This window comes from Arctopsyche grandis, chromosome 11, assembly GCF_051622035.1.
Source record: "Arctopsyche grandis isolate Sample6627 chromosome 11, ASM5162203v2, whole genome shotgun sequence".
Taxonomy (NCBI): domain Eukaryota; kingdom Metazoa; phylum Arthropoda; class Insecta; order Trichoptera; family Hydropsychidae; genus Arctopsyche; species Arctopsyche grandis.
Genome location: NC_135365.1, coordinates 5,905,704 through 5,925,214, shown reverse-complemented (window position 1 = coordinate 5,925,214; position 19,511 = coordinate 5,905,704). Strand labels below are relative to the sequence as shown.

Sequence of the window (19,511 nt, the reverse complement as noted above, 5' to 3'; positions counted from 1 at the left end):
TTGGAACGTGGTTTGAAAGCATGGGACTGAGTACATTAGACCGTGGGACTGCATATCCGTATACGTGCCTAAACAACAGGGAAGTAAACGGACATCGAAGATGCAGTGAGCGACCTGCACTTTATAAGCAGGTACTTACGCCATATGAAGGCATTCTGGACGGAGCACTGGCAGTGCGTGGATCTCTTTGAAGCGACTTTGGCCTGTAGGAATCTAGCACGAATCAAAATCAGTGATCTCATCATCGATCATATACAAACATGCATAACTCAAGGGCAACGACCGCTTCGACCATTCCAGAAGAAAGAGTTCATCACTCGATCGTAAAACGAACGAAACCCAACAGTGATGTCATCAGGCAACCGCGACAAAGTCGTTTACACGTGGCACGCTGACCCCACAGCTATAAAGCACGCGCCTCGAAAATAGCTCAACACGTGTCCTGGAAACGAAGACAAAGCGTTTGCACACCGCACGCTACATGCCAGAACGTATATAAAGCGACACACCAGCTCCCAACACCATAGTGAACCTCTGGAGTTCAACCAGCTCACTTCTCCGAAGCTCAACCTCTTCGTACATACAATTACCATTGTAACAATTGAACAAAAATAAACGATTCTCTTACAAACACAAACGGTCAAAACATCTGTCCCGCGTACTAAAGGCCTTTTATTTGGAACCTCCACTCACCCCTACGCAACAATACTAACGATAACTATCATACTATATGGGGGATGAACGAATGAGACGACTGGCATGTTGATGCACGTGTTTTATTTATGACAGCTGAAGGCAGAGTGAGTAGCCGCTCTCCGAACCCAGCTGAGTTGGTCCCCACTCGCAGGAAGGGAACCAAACTCGACCATGTCGTATAGCGAGCCGCCACAATACCATCGAGAACTCGAGTGCCAAATATTCCGTATTCGCGATTTTCATGACAAAAATTGTCTTTTGGGCGATCGCAATGTGCGTAATAGTCCAATCACCGTCTTGTTGCTTCACATTCTGATTTTATGGAGGATGAACGAATGAGACGACTGGCATGTTAATGCACGTGTTTATTATATGACAGCTAAAGGCAGAGTGAGTAGTGGCTCTCCGAACCCAGCCGAGTTGGTCCCCACTCGCAGGAAGGCAACCAAACTCGACCATGTCGTATAAGCGAGCCGCCACATCACTCCCCCCCCAGCATCAGCGATACCAAAATTACAAAGAAACAAATTTTACAAAAGAAAAAAAATATTGTTACACAAAGAGAAAAAAAATTATTAAGTGGGAAGAAAAAAATTGTTGACGTGGGTCATCCGCTGTGTAGGTGTACCGCCCTGAATGGTCGGTACATTCGAGGGCGGTGACGTCACGAGTAGGACGGTGGCTGGTCCGATGGTCGCGCCGATGCGATGCGATGCTGTGCCGGCGCCGCTCTTCCGAGGCTGATGTCAGTTGGTGGGGTGGCGGGGGCGGCAGGGGCATCGATGTGGTTGATGATACTCCGAGCTGGACCGTGAGTCGTTGTGGCTCGTGGAGGTGTTGTAGCGCTACCGCCCGTCTCGGCGTGACGACGCTCGTGGGGACGGACGGGGCCTTGATGATGATGATGATGATGGTGCTGAGGTGGTGTGTGATGAATCTTGTGGTGCTGGATGACCGTTCTATGTGTACTGGATCGCGCATGACTCCACATCCAGCTGTCAAGATCGTCGTCTCATTCGCTTCCCCATTTTTTTAAGCACCTGTCATCGACGTTGTGGCTGGACTCCAATCGGTAGGTAGGTAGGTAGGTAGCCGTGTCTGCTCGTTTATTGTCACCCGCGGGCTGTGGCGTGCTGTGTCGATGGCGATGGGGGCGCGGCGGGTAGCTTTCCCGCCTGGCTCGGCGAGGCAGGGATGAGCGGCATGTTGAAATTGATCGAGGCTGCGTGGCTCGATGTCGGGGGTCACCAGTATGGAGGATGAACGAATGAGACGACTGGCATGTTAATGCACGTGTTTATTATATGACAGCTGAAGACAGAGTGAGTAGTGGCTCTCCGAACCCAGCCGAGTTGGTTCCCACTCGCAGGAAGGCAACCAAACTCGACCATGTCGTATAAGCGGCCGCCACAATTTCAATAAAAAATAATTATTTATTGCTTCCTAAGCCACGCACGTCTAAACGCACCAAATAAACTTGCCTAGCGTCGAAATTCAGATTGGATAGTATTGCATTTTTGTTGTTATTGAACAACAATAGAGAGGGGGAGTGTCAAGTTGAAGTCGACAGTCGACAGTCGACACGTCACTGTCAATGTTGCGTCGTTGGCAGTTGGCAGTACGTGTGGGGGTTGCGGCCGCCTTTCTGACAGCGACAGGAGAGCCAGCAGATAAGAAAGGGAAAGGGAAAGGGAAAGAGAAAGGGACGAGAGATAAGGGTGGGCGGTGAGGGTCTCGCCATGGTGGTGCGGAACCACCCCTAGCTGACACCGCCCCAATATGCAAACCAACCTCAAGACTAAAGAGATGTTCATCGTGCGCGCTCTAGACCGCATACTCAACGACAAGGACATCAAGAGATCTCACCATTCGCAACTGAAGAAGGCTTGCGAACTCGCCCTAGGTATACCCACCCCTCCCATTTCACACGTCACCATTCAGTGACATCTCAACGTGTCATACGATCAAATGCGCCCGACTCTGAGGAGCGCTGCTTCGGCCAACTACCATTTCAAATTCACACCAATAAATAAACAGTACAATAAATGAGTTGTACGTATACAATTGTTTGCCTTCAGTTTGAGGCGTTTCTCAAGACCGCAGACGAGGCAGTTTATCATCCAGCAAATCACTTCCATAACCATTTTTAACGGTGATCAACCGCTCTCCCAACTAATAAGACTTTTGCTCACAACGCAATATAATCGTTCAGGTTATCTGAGCTTAAACGTAAACTTAGACAATTTTTATTATATAGTACATATGAGCCGTCTAGTTTCAAAACCAGATAAGTCAGTTTTTAGAAAATTTTCAGGAACAAGGAAAAACTTATAACTAGCTTAATTTTTTAAATATTTTATATAAACTGGTCATAGATGTTTACATCCTTGACTGTATTTTCATTTTTGACCAATAACTACGAGACTTATCTGATTTTGAAACAAACCTTGACTTTAGCTAAGTAATTCAATAGGATGTAAATTGCTTTGAACTTTCTTACTTGGCCAACATATGGATCCGTATTTTGATCTAACACAAATAACATAAAATAAAAATTGAAAAAAATGGTTTTGAAACTAGACGGCTCATATAATGTGATATCAAAATTGTATTTGATAAAAGATTCTCAGAAACGAAGGCGGGCAATCAGCGGGCAATGGTAAATTGCTTGCAGTTTACCGACTTATCCCTCGATACATTGTCTCCTTTAGAGCTTATCCTTGAAAAAATAACCTTAGTGGTATTCAATATGAATAAAAGAGAGCCTGGCCTAATCCTCAATAAGATTTGCAGAAAAATAGTTTATTTTGAGGGTCACTCTTAAGCGGCGGGTGTGACTGATCATCCCCAATGGTCCCCGGTCCTATCATTTATTCATCTAGTTTGCAATGAATGCAATTCTTTCTAGCTAGACAGGACCAGTCCATATTCCGAGAATGATACGTTCATTCTACATACTTTGATCGCATTTAGTATTGTTTTGTTCATATTAAAGTGAATGAATAGACGGTTTCATACATTAAAACGCATTATTATTACTAGTTAGGATATGATTTTGCCTCAAAGTCGTTTTCAAAGATCGTTTCGCTTATAATGAACATCTAATATATTAAAGAAATGTTATTGCAACACGTTTCAGAGATGTTGACCTGATTTATCAGCGTGCAATATCTTCCTGTGTTTGTTTGTTTATAGGAGCTAAAGTTTAAATCAGATAAATTGACAAACTCTGATAGGAAAAGATCGACCTGGAGTCGCATATATCTAGGGTCTGGCCGGCAACACTGTTGGGTCGGGGCTCGAACCCGTGACTCCTTAGTTGTTGGCAATATATGCTAAACACTGAGCTATACTGCTGGTTATAAGCTACTATGCTATCTTATAATTTTAAATAAAAAAGCGCAAAATACTACTCATTTAGTTTGTATCTTTTTTTGCAAATCTACATACATATGTATGTCCGTTTCATGATGAATTGTTTGTACACTCACATTGCGTTATCATTTCAATTTATATTCATTGGTCATTTCAAAGTTCAAAATTGATTTTATTTGCGGAATTTTTTCTTAGTATTTGATATAAAAAAATATTTTTATGATTGTTGCATTGTTACATACATAAATTCATCGATTCATATGAGGTTTAATGAAATGGTCAGTATCAGTATTTGTTCACGGCTACAGCACAGCACAGCAGATCACGTAAACGACAGTTTCTATTCATACTATCCAGCACCTCACGGTTTCAGCACGTTCCGATGTTTCGGCTGAGTTCAAGGCAAAATCGGCTTACATATACATTACAAAGCCCGACTATACGGTGAAATATTGCTTGCGTCGTATCGTCGAGTCAATATTGTCACAATATGACGTTTCTGAAAATATTCATATGTCCATTGCTAGTACGCGTGCACTCGCCACTATGACGTCACGTCGTGCGTGAATATTTCCACAGTGGTAAAAGAAAACCGGTTTTGTTTGATACGTTTCGGTGATATTTAATGCTGTATAGTATGAATAGATTTTGTCGGCTACTGCTGGTACGTCTACGCCGCGTTAGATATAAATGTGTCCATACAAAATGTACCAAAGAATACTTTTCGTACTGCTGGTTACGTGCTGTGCTGGTATGAATAGACCTTAATGATGTTTTTCACAGGTGCTAATATTGATTTAAATTCTAGAGTACTTATAAATGTGTAGATAATGTCGGATTATCTTATAATAAATTCATAAAAAAGGTGGTATTTATTGTCTAATTTATAATGCTTCGTGTTTTATTTGTAAAAATTGATAAAACAATTCGAGAATAATAAGATGTGTTTTTTGAAAATTTCCATATATGAAAGCTATTTTAGTGTAATATGTATAATCTGCAATATTTGTATGAGACTAATATAAAAAAAATAGATAAAACATTGATATTATGTGGTATTGATCTGCTTGTCTTTACCATTATTATATGGCTTCCAATACCTTTCCAGTTTGCGTTATCTAAAATTCCATTACGACACATTTGAGGTAATAATAATTGGCTGTTATATCACACTACATAGTTTGCATGCGCAAAGGAAAGTAATTTCTTATTTTTCCTTAAGCAATTTCAATACTTAATAACAGTTATTGATTTCAGTTTAAGCTCATTGAATATTAATAACATGAAACGTTGCCGTTGTTCTGTTTTGTCTGTTTTATTACTATATGTGCTTACGTTTTCTTTTGTCGAATTCCAGAGGATATAAAGAATGAGTTGAAAGATGGCGGGCAAAAAGAAGATGGAGATTCTCAAACGACAGGCACTCTACCGTTACCCAAAAATGACGAAACCAACATCATCACGGCGGAGAAGTACTTCCTACCGTTTGAGTTGGCGTGTCAGAGCAAAGCCTCCCGAATCGTAGTGACGGCATTGGATTGCCTCCAAAAATTGATAGCTTACGGTCACTTGACGGGGAACATTCCGGATTCGACGACGCCAGGAAAACTGTTGATTGACAGAATAGTCGAATCGATCTGTGGGTGTTTTTCAGGACCGCAGACAGATGAAGGCGTTCAATTGCAGATCATTAAAGCTCTCTTGACCGTCGTGACGAGTCAACACGTCGAAGTGCACGAAGGCACTGTCTTGTTAGCCGTACGAACTTGCTACAATATATACTTGGCGAGTAAAAATCTCATCAATCAAACCACAGCTCGTGCGACTTTGACTCAAATGTTAAACGTCATTTTCACTAAGATGGAAAATGCCGTCGACGTGCCGGTCGTAGTCGCCGAAAGCAAAGTCAAAGGTCCTGAGGAGAAGCCCGCCGAGGAGAAGGTACCTAGTCCGTCGAATGAAACCAATAACGAGGAACAGAGCAGTGAGAATGTTGTCCGGGAACGAAAAAATTCCGCTGAAAGTATAGCTAGAGAGATTGTCGAGACGATCATTGAAAATTCTCTCAATCAAATCTCCCAAAGCAATACGGAATGTAATTATGCCCAGAGTGAAAGTTCCGTGTATGGAAACGGAGAGCAAATTAATAACGAGCTGGTGATTCCTAGAATGCCGTCCCAGGAAAGCGTGGAAACGCATTCCGAAAACGACAATTCTGTGACTGCAAAGTTCACTCACGTACTGCAGAAGGATGCTTTTTTAGTTTTTCGTGCCTTGTGTAAATTGTCTATGAAGCCGCTACCTGACGGCACTCCAGACCCGAAATCCCACGAGCTCAGATCCAAGATACTATCGCTCCACTTGCTTCTGTCCATTTTGCAGAACGCCGGTCCGGTCTTTCGTGGCAACGAAATGTTCGTCACAGCCATTAAGCAGTACCTGTGTGTGGCCTTGTCGAAGAACGGCGTCAGCTCCATACCTGAAGTATTCGAATTGTCCTTAGCCATATTCTTAGCGCTGCTATCGAACTTCAAAATGCACCTCAAGATGCAAATAGAAGTCTTCTTCAAAGAAATATTCATGAACATATTGGAAACTTCCAGCTCCACGTTCGAACACAAATGGATGGTCATACAAGCTCTCACGAGGATTTGTGGAGACGCTCAAAGCGTCGTTGATATATACGTCAACTACGACTGCGACCTGTCGGCAGCTAATCTGTTCCAACGGTTGGTTAACGATTTATCTAAGATTGCACAAGGACGGCAGGCTTTAGAACTAGGCGCCACGCCTAATCAAGAAAAATCAATGAGAATTAGAGGCTTAGAATGTTTAGTCTCCATTTTGAAGTGTATGGTCGAGTGGAGTAAGGATTTGTATGTGAATCCAAATTCGCAGACGACGCTAGGCGAGCGGGTGTTGAAAGACGAGGCCGATCATCAAAGTCTTAAATCGCACGGTGGATCCAGCGTCAGCTTGCATTCTACGGAGTCAAGTCTAGTCGGCAATCGAGAAGTGCTCGATTCTCCGGAACAATTCGAAGTATTGAAGCAGCAGAAGGAAGTCTGGGAATCGGGCATAGATATGTTCAATCGGAAGCCTAAAAAGGGGATAGCGTTCTTGCAAGAGCAAGGTCTATTAGGAAAGGTCACTAAGGAAATAGCCGATTGGTTGCACACCGACGACCGCCTCGACAAAACGTTCATTGGAGAATTTTTAGGCGAAAATGACGATACAAGTAAGGAAGTAATGTACGCGTATGTGGATTCTATGAATTTCACCGACTCGGATATCGTTGCCGCTTTGCGATACTTCTTGGAAGGTTTCCGTCTGCCAGGAGAGGCCCAAAAGATTGATAGGCTAATGGAGAAGTTCGCTGCGCGCTATTGCGAATGCAATCCGAACAATGCACTTTTTACGAGTGCCGACACTGTTTACGTGCTTGCATTCTCGGTGATAATGCTCACGACTGACTTACATTCCCCGCAAGTTAAAAATAAGATAACTAAAGAACAATACATTAAATTGAATAGTGGCATAAGTGATAATAACGACTTACCGAGGGAGTACCTTTCGCAGATATACGACGAGATCGCCGGCAACGAGATCAAAATGAAGTCGACCGTCAACAAACCAGGAAAGCAGATGATAGCCAACGAGAAGAAGCGAAAGTTCATATGGAATATGGAGATGGAAGTCATATCGTCGGCAGCCAAGAACTTGATGGAATCTGTATCTCACGTCCAGATGCAATTTACGACGGCTAAACATCTAGAACATGTTAGACCCATGTTCAAGATGGCTTGGACTCCGTTCTTAGCGGCATTTTCAGTCGGTTTGCAGGATTGTGACGATCCTGAGATCGCCTATCTTTGCTTGGATGGGATACGGTGTGCCGTGCGCATAGCTTGCATTTTCCACATGACTCTAGAACGCGACGCTTACGTTCAAGCCCTAGCTAGGTTCACCTTACTGACGGCAAACTCTCCAATCACCGAAATGAAAGCCAAAAACATCGACACTATTAAGACGCTAATAACCGTCGCGCACACAGACGGCAACTACCTCGGCAACAGTTGGCTCGATATCGTCAAGTGTATATCCCAATTGGAATTGGCTCAATTGATCGGCACGGGAGTCCGACCCCAATACCTATCCAGCTCGAATAACAAACCGCAACCGGATCCGTTGAAACTGAACTTGTTGACTTTAGATCCCATCGTCAAGGAGCATATCGGAGAGACGAGCTCGCAGAGCGTGGTCGTGGCTGTAGATAGAATATTCACCGGTTCGACACGTCTGGACGGTGATGCCATTGTGGACTTTGTAAGAGCGCTCTGTCAAGTGTCCCTCGATGAGTTGAACCATCCCGTCAATCCTAGAATGTTTTCGCTGCAGAAGATCGTTGAGATTTCATACTACAACATGGGCAGGATTAGGTTGCAGTGGTCCAGAATTTGGCAGGTCCTCGGCGAGCACTTCAACGCGGTCGGATGTAATCCTAATGAAGATATATCGTTCTTCGCCGTTGACTCGTTGCGGCAGCTTTCAATGAAGTTCATAGAAAAAGGAGAGTTTGCAAATTTCAGATTCCAAAAAGATTTCTTGAGACCGTTTGAACATATTATGAAGAAGAATGTTTCGCCGACTATAAGAGATATGGTCGTGCGATGCGTGGCGCAGATGGTCAACTCTCAAGCACACAATATACGATCCGGTTGGAAGAATATCTTTTCCGTGTTTCATTTAGCTGCCGGCGATCACGACGAAGCCATCGTCGATCTAGCTTTTCAGACGACTGGTAAGATTATAACGGAATTGTACGAAAAGCAGTTCCCGGCTATGATAGATTCGTTTCAGGACGCCGTTAAGTGCCTGTCGGAGTTTGCTTGCAACGCCAAGTTTCCCGACACTTCCATGGAAGCGATCCGATTGGTGAGGACATGCGCGTTGAGCGTTAGCGTGTCTCCGCAGCTGTTCACCGAACACGCCGGTATGGAGGTGGAAGCCGGAGCGCCGGAAGACGACCGAGTCTGGCTGCGAGGTTGGTTCCCGTTGCTGTTCTCGCTATCGTGCGTTGTCTCCCGATGCAAATTGGACGTGCGCACCCGTGGATTAACAGTCCTGTTCGAGATCGTCAAAACGCACGGCGACTCGTTCAGACCGCACTGGTGGCGGGATCTCTTCAACATCCTGTTCAGAATATTCGACAATATGAAACTCCCCGAGCATCAATTGGAGAAGAACGAATGGATGACGACTACTTGCAACCACGCCTTATACGCCATCGTCGATGTGTTCACCCAATACTTCGACACACTCGGATCTCTCTTGTTGGAGCAGTTGTATGCGCAGTTGCACTGGTGTGTGCAGCAAGACAACGAGCAGCTGGCCCGTTCCGGGACCAACTGCTTGGAAAACTTGGTCATATCCAACGGAACCAAGTTCGATGAGGACACATGGGATAAGACGTGTCAGTGCATGCTCGATATATTCAACAGCACTATTCCCAACACGCTGCTGACTTGGAAGCCTGACGGTAATAGTAAGGTAGGCATGCAGCAGCATGCGGAAAACGGAGACGTGCCATCAGTGAAACAGGGTATACTAAAACGATCCAGTTTGCAAATGTCGGGATCAATATCTGTCGACGATGCCAAGAACGGAAGCTCTTTATTCAACGGATTGCTCATTAAATGCGTCGTCCAATTAGAACTCATCCAAACTATAGATAATATCGTATTCTTTCCGGCTACGTCTCGCAAAGAGGATGCGGAGACGTTGGCTCTGGCTGTTGCAGACATGGCCGGTGGGGTCGGAAACGCTGCCGAGTGTCAACGCGAAGAACAAGGAATGTACAGGTTGTTGAGTTCTCCGCACCTGTTCCAGCTCACGGACTGTCTGCTGCAGAGCCACAGGTTCGCTAAGGCTTTCAACTCGAATAACGAGCAGCGGAATATATTGTGGAAGGCGAACTTCAAGGGGTCGGTGAAGCCCAACCTGCTGAAGCAGGAGTCGCAGTCGCTGGCGTGCGTTCTCAGGATACTGCTCAAGATGTATAGTGACGAGTCGCGCAGGTCAGACTGGCCGAGAATTGAACAGAGACTGATATCTGTAAGTAAAGAAGCCTTGGAATATTTCATAAGTCTGTGCAGCGAGGCTCACAGAGATTCCTGGACCTCGCTTCTACTGTTGGTGCTAACGAGGATTCTGAAGATGCCAGACGACAGGGTAATTCGCTTTGTTTGCCGTACAATTTTTTTTATTTTTTTATTATATTCTTATATAGATATGTATTATATATCAGGAAGGCCTAACAGCCTATCATCGATTTACAATTTTTAGAATAATTTTAACAAAGCATCTTTGAGACATCTATGGATACATTTACATTTTTTGTAATATAAATCACCAAAATTCGAGATTCTGGAAGCTCGAAAGTTGCGAGAAATGGGTAAGGTTGTCAATTTGTTAGAACCGTTTCAATAAAAAATCAGATAAATTGGCTAAAACGATCGACTTGGAGATCAAACAGAGGTCTACTTAGCAGCAACAAGTGGGACTCGAACCCGTGACCACTATGTTCGAAATAATTGTATGCTAACATCTAGTCCATGCTGATGTATCTCACTGTGGGATATTGATATAAAACCCGCAACATAGCTCAGTGGTTAACGTGTAATGCTACCAACTGAGGGGTCATGGGTTCAATCTCTGGCAAGACCTTGCATACATGTGACTCTAGGTTGATCGTTTCCTATCAGAGTTTGCCAATTTATCTGATTTCATTGTTGTAACGGTTCCAAACAAACTGACAACCTATTTGTCACCATTATCATATATCGCTATTCCGTCTGTGTGTCTGAGATAACGCTCGCCGTTTTATAATGGTCGGTTCGATTCGACATACATATGTACGTCACAGCTAAACCACTTTCAAAACGTATATACGAATACAATAACAAAAGAAAATAACGTATATATACTGATCGCTACTAATGTTTCCGCTTGGCACAGAATTTACCGCCATATATTGAAAATTGATTTAATTAATTAATATTTCTATTGGTTTTACCATTTTTTTTTTCATATTAAACAATTAAATATAAATATTAAATTCAATATATTTATAAGGTATTTTAAAAAAATTCGACCGCTTGAGGATCGAACACATGAACACGACGACACATTTCTTTTTATTTAATAACTTAATATGCCAACACCCATGCGATGATATGTTATCGGGTACAACAGTATGTAGTTTAAATATAATTTCAAATTTATAATAATTAAGCTATAAATTTATTCATTTAGCCAGCAGCATGGCTTGTTGGTTGGGTTTTTGCCTAGCACCAAGAGGCGCCAGGTTCGATCCCGAGATTTGACCTCGATTTAAAAGAATTTATTCCGAGTATATCTGTAATGCTGCTGGTCAGACTTAGATATTTGTGACTCCAGGTCGATCGTTTCTTATCAGAGTTTGCCAATTTTTCTGATTTCATTGTTGAAACGGTTCCTCGATTAAATTGGCTAAAAACTATGTCACTACTATTTGAGTATGATTAATGTACAAGTTAAAATTCACAGATGTCTCGTTAATTTCAGCGACTTATGTAATAAAATGCTGCACTGTTTGTAATTGTCCAGGAAGCCGCATCGGGGTTTACCTGTTAGGCTTTTCTGATATATATGTATATAATAAAATATTCAGAATATATGTATAAATTTGGTAATAGGTGTCGCCTTGGGGCAAAACCTGTAATTCAAAAAAAAAAAATCCAAAAATCGTTATAATTTGTACTTATTTATTTGTTTATTAATAAATATGCATATTGACATAAGAAAAGATGACTTTGTATCATACATATGTAGATACATGTTTATTAAAGAAAAATCACTTGGATATATCACAAATTTATTAGTTACTTTAAACGCACGTGGCAATAATTCCGTTAATAACATTTTGTTGTATACTTTCAGTTTGCCGCTCACGTCTCCAGCTACTACCCTCTCCTCTGCGAGATCACGTGCTTCGACCTCAAGCCGGAGCTGAGATCGGTGCTGCGCAGAGTATTCATACGAATCGGACCCGTATTTAGGATTGTATCTAGCACCTAGCGCATTTTGGCCTTCTAAATAGTCTCTAACAATAATTATTAATTAGTCATACATTGAACACTATTCCAGCATACCATTTTATGTAATTTTAAAAAGGAAAATATGATTTTTAAAACATATTGTAAACGTTTTTTGAAGTAAATTTTTATTGTAGAAAGTATACCTGATGATAGTCTGTTATATATACATATATATAATATACATTTTCTTTGTGTTTTAAGATATTTATTTTGAAAGTGATATGACGTATTAACAATAAAATAAGTCTTTTAAATTTTACGTGCAATTAGAAATCATATATTTATATTCAAAAACACCATTATATATATATATATATTTATAATCATATTCCAATATATATATATATATATATATGTATAATTCAAATACTGATTTATTATTTTGAAATTAACGATTGATGGATCGTTGCAAGCGAAAGGTATCGGTGTTGTATTTATTTATTCTTGACAGATTATTTATTGTATACAACAGCGATTACGCACTTTGGCTTTCAAAGTCGAATTTTTGATTTCTTAATAATGTCGATAGCTTTCCATTGCAACGAAAGCTTCAATCAGCTTTGTTCTTTATTATAAAAAAAAATACCTGTTAATAATAAACAATAAAAAAAGCGTTATAGTTTCATTTGACTGTTTTATTAATATATCTTCAACCCTTGAATGGAATTCTCTAACGATTGCAAGTCCCATATGACGAGCTGGCCGTCCAATCCCGAAGTGCTGAACTTGTTCGCTTTGGCCTTTGTGCCCTGGTACAGACACAGGCAAGTTATGGCGTTTTGGTGGATCGAATCTAGATTGGTATCGTTTTCAATCCTTGCCTGCCTGTCTAGGGATTGGAACTTCCTCATCGCAGACAGTCCTCCGGCTTCCTTTTTCTGCGCATTATCGAGCTTCGCCCCGAACTGCAGCTGATCGCCGTCGAGATAGTACAGCAGAGGAATGTAGCTGTAACCGGCGACGACGATAGAATTCGGAGACACCCAAGTACACCCGAGGAACGGTAGGAATTCAGTCTTGAGCTTGGTGCATACGGCGCCTCTAGCACCTGATTTAGTAGCATCGGCGATGTTGATAGCACTGTCGTGCCCTACCCAAGCTATTTTGTTACCGTCGGCTGAAAACGATACGCCATGAACCCACCCTCCACCGGACGGAGAGTTGGGAAACTCGGCCAACATTTGACCGAGCGGTACTTTATTACCCCAAACGCTCGGTTCCGGTTGGTCTTCAATGTCTTTGATGTAAGCCGAGAAAACTCGTACTTTGAAATCGGCAGAGCCGGCCACCAACAGTGTGTTGTTCGGATGCCAGTCTAGAGTGGTGACGGTGGATCGTATCGGCTTTTTGATGTGCTTCGACACCCACCAGTTGTTCTCCTTCTCGAAGTAGCACACGGATATGAGGCGAGCTCCGGATCCGACGGCGAACTTGTTCTCCAACGGAGACCATTTCACGCACGTGGCGGCTCTGTTGATGCGCAGCAGGACGAGGGTCGGAGACCATTTGCCGTCCTCGCCTCGGGTCCATACGTAAGCGTTACGGTCGACGGCACAGGTCACGATCCTGTTGGTGTTCGCCGCCCAGTCTATTCCCATAACACGGAGGTCGTGCTGGTTTAGATTGTCGATGAGCTTCCAGTCGGAACCTTCCCGTTGGTAAATGTGGACTTCGTGGTTGTTGGGCGAAATTGCGATTTCTAAAATTAAATTTGCGATTAATGTATGAACAATATATTGTACAATCGTAACGGTATGATAAGCTTTAAAAGGCGCTATATTCGCATTTCACGTTCAGTAGTCATATCAGAACAGAATACACAATCACAAGTTGATATCAGACTAATGAGTCACATTGGTGCCTTAGTCAGCGTAGTTGGAAATATCATTAAAATACTATATTTAACCCTTTGCCCGCGGCAATAAATATTGCGAACAAGCCCTGTACGCGGCACCTTTTTCGCGAATTTAGCAATCGAGTTTCGACCTTAAATACAGATTTTAATATTTACTCAAGTAACCAGATATGTTAATTAACACATAAAGTATTATTTTAAACAATAAAATACCTAATATATCTCGTAGTTTTGGATTAATTGTCAAATAATCACTCTTCATAATTGTATGAAGACGTGACGTTACATGAACGAGGTTTCAGTTTATTCCATAAAAAACTAATTTTTGACTGGTATATATTCATTTTAAGCAAAATGAATAGATGGCATTCAACTCAGTAATATATTCAACCAATTTTGAACCTTAAAACAGTTGAAATAGGCGCATATAAGGCTCAAAATCCCGTGCAAAGTTCAGATTCAGTTCAAAGCTTCCATAGAAGACGGCCGCGGGCAAACGGTTAAATTCATTCTTACAAGTAGGAATAGGTCTATGTAAATTGTGGTTTTCATTCAGATAAATAATTATACGTACCGGAGCAAATACGAATCAATATTTACTAAGTGTGACCCACTGAGTCAAATATGACAGTAATTTTTGTTGGCTTGCCCTCATTTAAAAAAAAATGTGCAATTTTTACAGAGATTTTTACAATCTATGTGAGAATGCTATGCCGAAAGTGAGTACTGGAATCAATAGTCTGATATTTTTCCCTATTATGACTATATCTCTTAACCCTTTGAGTGCTGACGTCTTTTCTGTTGAAAGCCCGCCACGCTGAAAATATCGCCGACATTTCCAACTGGAATTATTTAGAAATACAATAGAAAGCAGGTATAATAAAAATTGTAGCTAATCCAAACAAACCCTAGATAACTACCGCTGAGGATTTCGAGTTTTGTAAAGGTGTGTTTAGACTCTCTAATATATCTTGCAACAATATAAAATAAACGAAAGAAGTCTATTAACGAAAGTATTTTTCCAAAACTAGTTCCAACTTCTTCATTGTTGTTAAAATGTAATGCTCACAATCTAAATGCCAAGCCACAATCTCAAATATTCCGCAGTTAAGGATTTCCATTGAGAAATTCTGCTACGGTTATAAAGTCGGAAATTCTGGTGTATTTATAAACATTGACACGAATTACACGACCCATTTTTAATGCATTTTTTTTCAATGCTACTTGGAAAGGCTTAGTGGGTAGTATTCTTGTTTATTTTGTACATGCTCAAAATACAACGCGTTTTTCGGGCCCGTGGACTCCGATCGGCGTTGGTCAGCATTCAAAGAGTTAAATAAATATATATTTAGAAAAAGGTATTGTATGTATCCTTTGAGAGGGAGCATCTACTCTTGATGCCTTCTTCACCTAAGGATGAATTCTAGACTTTGTACAGACTGTCTCTTAAGTAAACATCTGCTATTGTAAAGAGGAAATCGTTCACCAAAATTTCAATAGGCGTATAATATTCTTGCTATTTATAGTTAAAAGAGTCAAAAGCTGAAACATCAACTTTTCCCGTGGATTCCAAAGGCTTTTCTTTTATGGTTGTACGTTTCTGGGATATTTGTATAGACTTGTTGCATCCTATAACACAACTTTAAACCGTTTGAAGGTTGTTAATTGAGCCGGAGCAGGTGAACAATCCTCTCATATTCTTCCTGGACGAACCGACCAGTGGATTGGATCAGGTGACGATCACGCACTGCATCAAATTGTTACGCAATTTGGCCAAACAGGATAGACTTGTCATATTCGAATTCAGTGAATCAAACTTAGCAAAGATTGATTAGTCTCCATTTTTGTTTATAGTTCAAAGTTAAAAATGATGAAAACGATGCTCTCATTCACTTCACTTCTCAAATCTACACAGTTCTGCTATCCTATACAATTATATTTAAAGCGATGTGAATAGAGATGTATCAACCAATCGATAACTTACGAGTGCGATCTTTGTTCCATGCATGGCAAGATATGGGACTGCAGAGGTCTCCGAATGTATGCACTTGTGCCATTTTGAATCTGCAAGTATGAAATGTATTAGTGTACACATGAACCGATGGTTATATTACAAGCGAAGAGAGATAACGGTCGTATGGTGTGTGTCAGATATCAGGTGTACGCACTAGTGGGCTCGAGATGACAGTAGTGAGGTTTGAAATGCTGTGGATGAGAGAGAGATGAAGAGGGGCGCGAAGAACGAGGAGTGCGAGGAGCGGGGATGACTCGCGGACTCTGGACCGTCAACACGAGCAGCCGCACCCCTTCTGGTTGACACACGCCGGTTGACACACACTTTTGGCCTTAGCGTACGCTTTTCCCACCTAATCAATCTAACCAACTATGCTAGTGAAGTTTTGTCGGTAATTGGATTATTAGTCACATTACGATCGCCTAAAAGGCAATTTCTACCATGAAAATCGCGAATACGGATTATTTGGCACTCGAGTTCTCGTAAGTATTGTAACGTATACTAAAAAGAGCCGCCGGCAATCGGATTAGGCCGAGGCGCATCCCTGACACTGTGTGACCGTTATAATTGGTTTCGAGGATTATCTTGTAGGAATCCCGTCACACAAGCGGAAATTAGCATATAAAAACAAATAATAAATAAACCAGCGTCATCACCCCAACACTCACTCCCCACCCCCCCGAACGCGAGACGGTACACTCATCAACAACACGCGTAATTCTCGGAAATCATCGCCAGATGGTACTTCCTTTCACACGTGCACTTCCAAGAAGCAAATCCGGTAAACAACCACCTGCGGTTCTCAGAAACAATCGCCAGTAAACAAGCCACACGTGCACTTCCCAGAAATCATCGCCAGATGTTACTTCCGATCAACTAGTCACGTGGGCCCCCAAAAGCACTATAAAAGGAAGTCTGGGCAGGATAAACTTTAGTCAAGCTCCAACAGCCACCACGAGTCAACAATAACCAGTCAGACTTCAGCAACCACCACGACAGCAGTCGACATCCAGCTACCACTACACTACCCTACAATGTGGTGCTCACTGTAAATGGAATATTATATTTTTATTTATGTTTATTATTATTTTTTGTCTCATTATACAACTTTCTTTTTATATTTTATTCCGTATGTGTGCCTATTTAAATAAAATAAATAAAAAATAAAAATAAAATGGAAGAACGCTTGCAAATCAGCCGGATCCAGAGCAACGACACATTGCAGACCCAGCGGCCACCACGACACCAGTCAACAGCCAATAGCCGTCTCGAGAACACTACGATTCCAGCCGCTTCGAGAAACTTCCCCAAATATTCTAATACACTTGTACAATATTTAGGCAAACAATAAAACAACTTAAAACAAGCACAACAGTGTTTCGCTAGGCTGGGATACGGTCAACACTTCCTACTCCGCCTACAATCTGCAAACTAAGTGCATGTAGGCTAAACAATGGCCACCGAGTTGGCCGTTGTTGGTCCCTTCTCAGAAGTGACCGATACCGTGATACCGTGGGACTGGGTGTCGTGGGAATACATATCCGGGTACATGCCTAAACAATAGGGAAGTAACCGGATGCCTTGAGCAACCGACCCGATATAAGGCGGTACTTAGGTGATATCAAGACATTCTGGACGGAACACTGCCAGTGTATCTCCTTAATCATCAATAAATGCTGTGACACGACTTTGACCTTTTACTTGGATCCTCCACCCACCCGTACGCAACAGTATGATGGACTATTCGGCTGCCAGATTTTCCGTTATAGATATTTTAGTGACTTTTGAGCGAGCGCTTTGTGACCAATAATCATCTAGCCGTTGGTACCAGCGTACCGAACAACCTCCACTCTACGGACGTAGATTTCATGGCGTGCGAGAAAAGATCAAGCGCTCTCTTTTCAGTAGACTTTCTGCGGACACGGTCTAGATAAGTTCTTTTTGTTCCAGCTGCATCCCCAGGTCGAGGCGGGTGGTTCACGTTCGGTAGATCCCAGTAGTAGCTTTAAGGTTCCTGGAGCTCCCGCCTTCTTCATACGCAGCTGTTAACAGAGCAGACAGAAGCCGTCTCCACAGAGGAAGGGACCTCGCCACAGCCCAGCGTCGATGAGAGTGCCTTTTATTGATCTCCAGCTTTTCTCCCGCCAGCTCGTACAGCTGGCTGCGATTCGACGAGATTAATCAAATCAGGAGAACCCCTACCCCTACGACACGTCCATATCAATCCACGGTTTCCCTTTATATTGTACACCTGGAAAACATACGTACGCCACCTGCGCGTCCCAACGTGGGACCCATTTTTTGCGCGCAAAGGTGTTCGTTCACATATTTCATTTAAAACATGGATTGAATAGTTATTCCATTAAACGTTGTAACAAATACAACTGATATATAATCCATTAGTGATGCTGAACTTTCCGCTTCCGGGGCGCCTTACTCGAAGACCCCGACGGTAGTTATCTAGGGTAGTGATCTAGGGTTTGTTTGGATTAACTACTATTTTTATACCTGCTTTGAAATATTGTATTATAATCGAGTGCCAGATATTCCGTGATCGAGATTTCAGTGACTTGCGTGAGATCGTTTTTTTTCGGAATAAAGGTCTTTTCATACTTAACAGCACTGCACGGCTTCAGCACTGCACGACTCCGTTTCAAATATGTCATTTTATTACATTTCTATTCATATCTACCTACACGTCGCGGTCACGTCACGTTCACAACACTTCGGCCGAGTGCAAGGCAAAATCGGCTTACTGATACATTACAGACCATGACGATACGGCACAATATTGCTTACGTCGTATTGTCGAGTACTTGCAATATGAATGCATACACGTGTATTCGTAGCTACGCGTCAGAATACAAGTCAGCAAAAATGTTTCGGCGTTTATCGAACAAAAAATTATGTATAATCGCGTTGTTGTTGAAAGAAGAAGCTCAAGAAGACAATAAAAAAGCACGGAGGCGTTTTGATGTGCATCCCATGTTAAAAAATAGAAAAACCGGAGGAGAGTTTTGGACACTGTATAAGGAGCTTCTGGATGATGGACAAAATTTTTTTTAAATATTTCCGTAAAAAATTTAAAATTTTTTTAAATATTTGCGCCAAAACCATGTCGAAAGATTGAACAGCTGTCAACTGTCACTATCGATAATTGGTCCAAAATAGCAAAGCGGCAGACTCATGGCACGTAATTCGCGTGTATATTTCCACGATGGCCAAAAAAACGGATACGATACGTTGAGGGATGTTGCTGTAAGGTATGAACAGGAAACGTCGGGTACTGCTGTAAGCCTGCCGTGGCGTAAACGTGACGGTTGGTATGAATATACCCATACAAAATGTACCAAAGAATACTTTCCATACGGCCGGATACCTGCTGAAGTCGGTACGTGCTGACTAGGTATGAACAGACCTTAATCCGTTTACC

The 19,511-nt window shown here is 42.1% G+C and overlaps 2 protein-coding genes across 2 annotated transcripts; one reads left to right on the top strand and one right to left on the bottom strand.

Annotated features, from left to right (window-relative positions):
* The first annotated feature begins 761 nt into the window (after positions 1-761).
* Sec71 (ADP ribosylation factor guanine nucleotide exchange factor Sec71) lies at positions 762-12,500 on the top strand. Its single transcript, XM_077440646.1, has 4 exons — positions 762-800; positions 1,086-2,599; positions 5,429-10,302; positions 12,052-12,500. The coding sequence occupies exons 2-4, from the start codon at positions 2,476-2,478 to the stop codon at positions 12,187-12,189; spliced, it is 5,136 nt and encodes a 1,711-aa protein (XP_077296772.1). The 5' UTR covers positions 762-800; positions 1,086-2,475; the 3' UTR covers positions 12,190-12,500.
* Positions 12,501-12,564: 64 nt separating this feature from the next.
* On the bottom strand, positions 12,565-16,451 carry Arpc1 (Actin-related protein 2/3 complex, subunit 1A). Its single transcript, XM_077440465.1, has 3 exons — positions 16,233-16,451; positions 16,049-16,128; positions 12,565-13,908 (listed from the first exon to the last, which is right to left on the bottom strand). Exons 2-3 carry the CDS (start codon positions 16,119-16,121, stop codon positions 12,848-12,850), a joined length of 1,134 nt encoding a protein of 377 aa, XP_077296591.1. The 5' UTR covers positions 16,122-16,128; positions 16,233-16,451; the 3' UTR covers positions 12,565-12,847.
* Positions 16,452-19,511: the final 3,060 nt, after the last annotated feature.

What these genes read in the sequence shown, in the direction of transcription:
- Sec71 (XM_077440646.1), top strand. Translation starts at nt 2,476, where the DNA reads ATGCAAACCAACCTCAAGACTAAAGAGATGTTCATCGTGCGCGCTCTA. An exon ending in GGCTTGCGAACTCGCCCTAG is followed by an intron (nt 2,600 to 5,428) that starts GTATACCCACCC and finishes GTCGAATTCCAG; the next exon opens with AGGATATAAAGAATGAGTTG. An exon ending in TGAAGATGCCAGACGACAGG is followed by an intron (nt 10,303 to 12,051) that starts GTAATTCGCTTT and finishes GTATACTTTCAG; the next exon opens with TTTGCCGCTCACGTCTCCAG.
- Arpc1 (XM_077440465.1), bottom strand. Translation starts at nt 16,121, where the DNA reads ATGGCACAAGTGCATACATTCGGAGACCTCTGCAGTCCCATATCTTGC. An exon ending in ATGGAACAAAGATCGCACTC is followed by an intron (nt 13,909 to 16,048) that starts GTAAGTTATCGA and finishes ATTTAATTTTAG; the next exon opens with AAATCGCAATTTCGCCCAAC.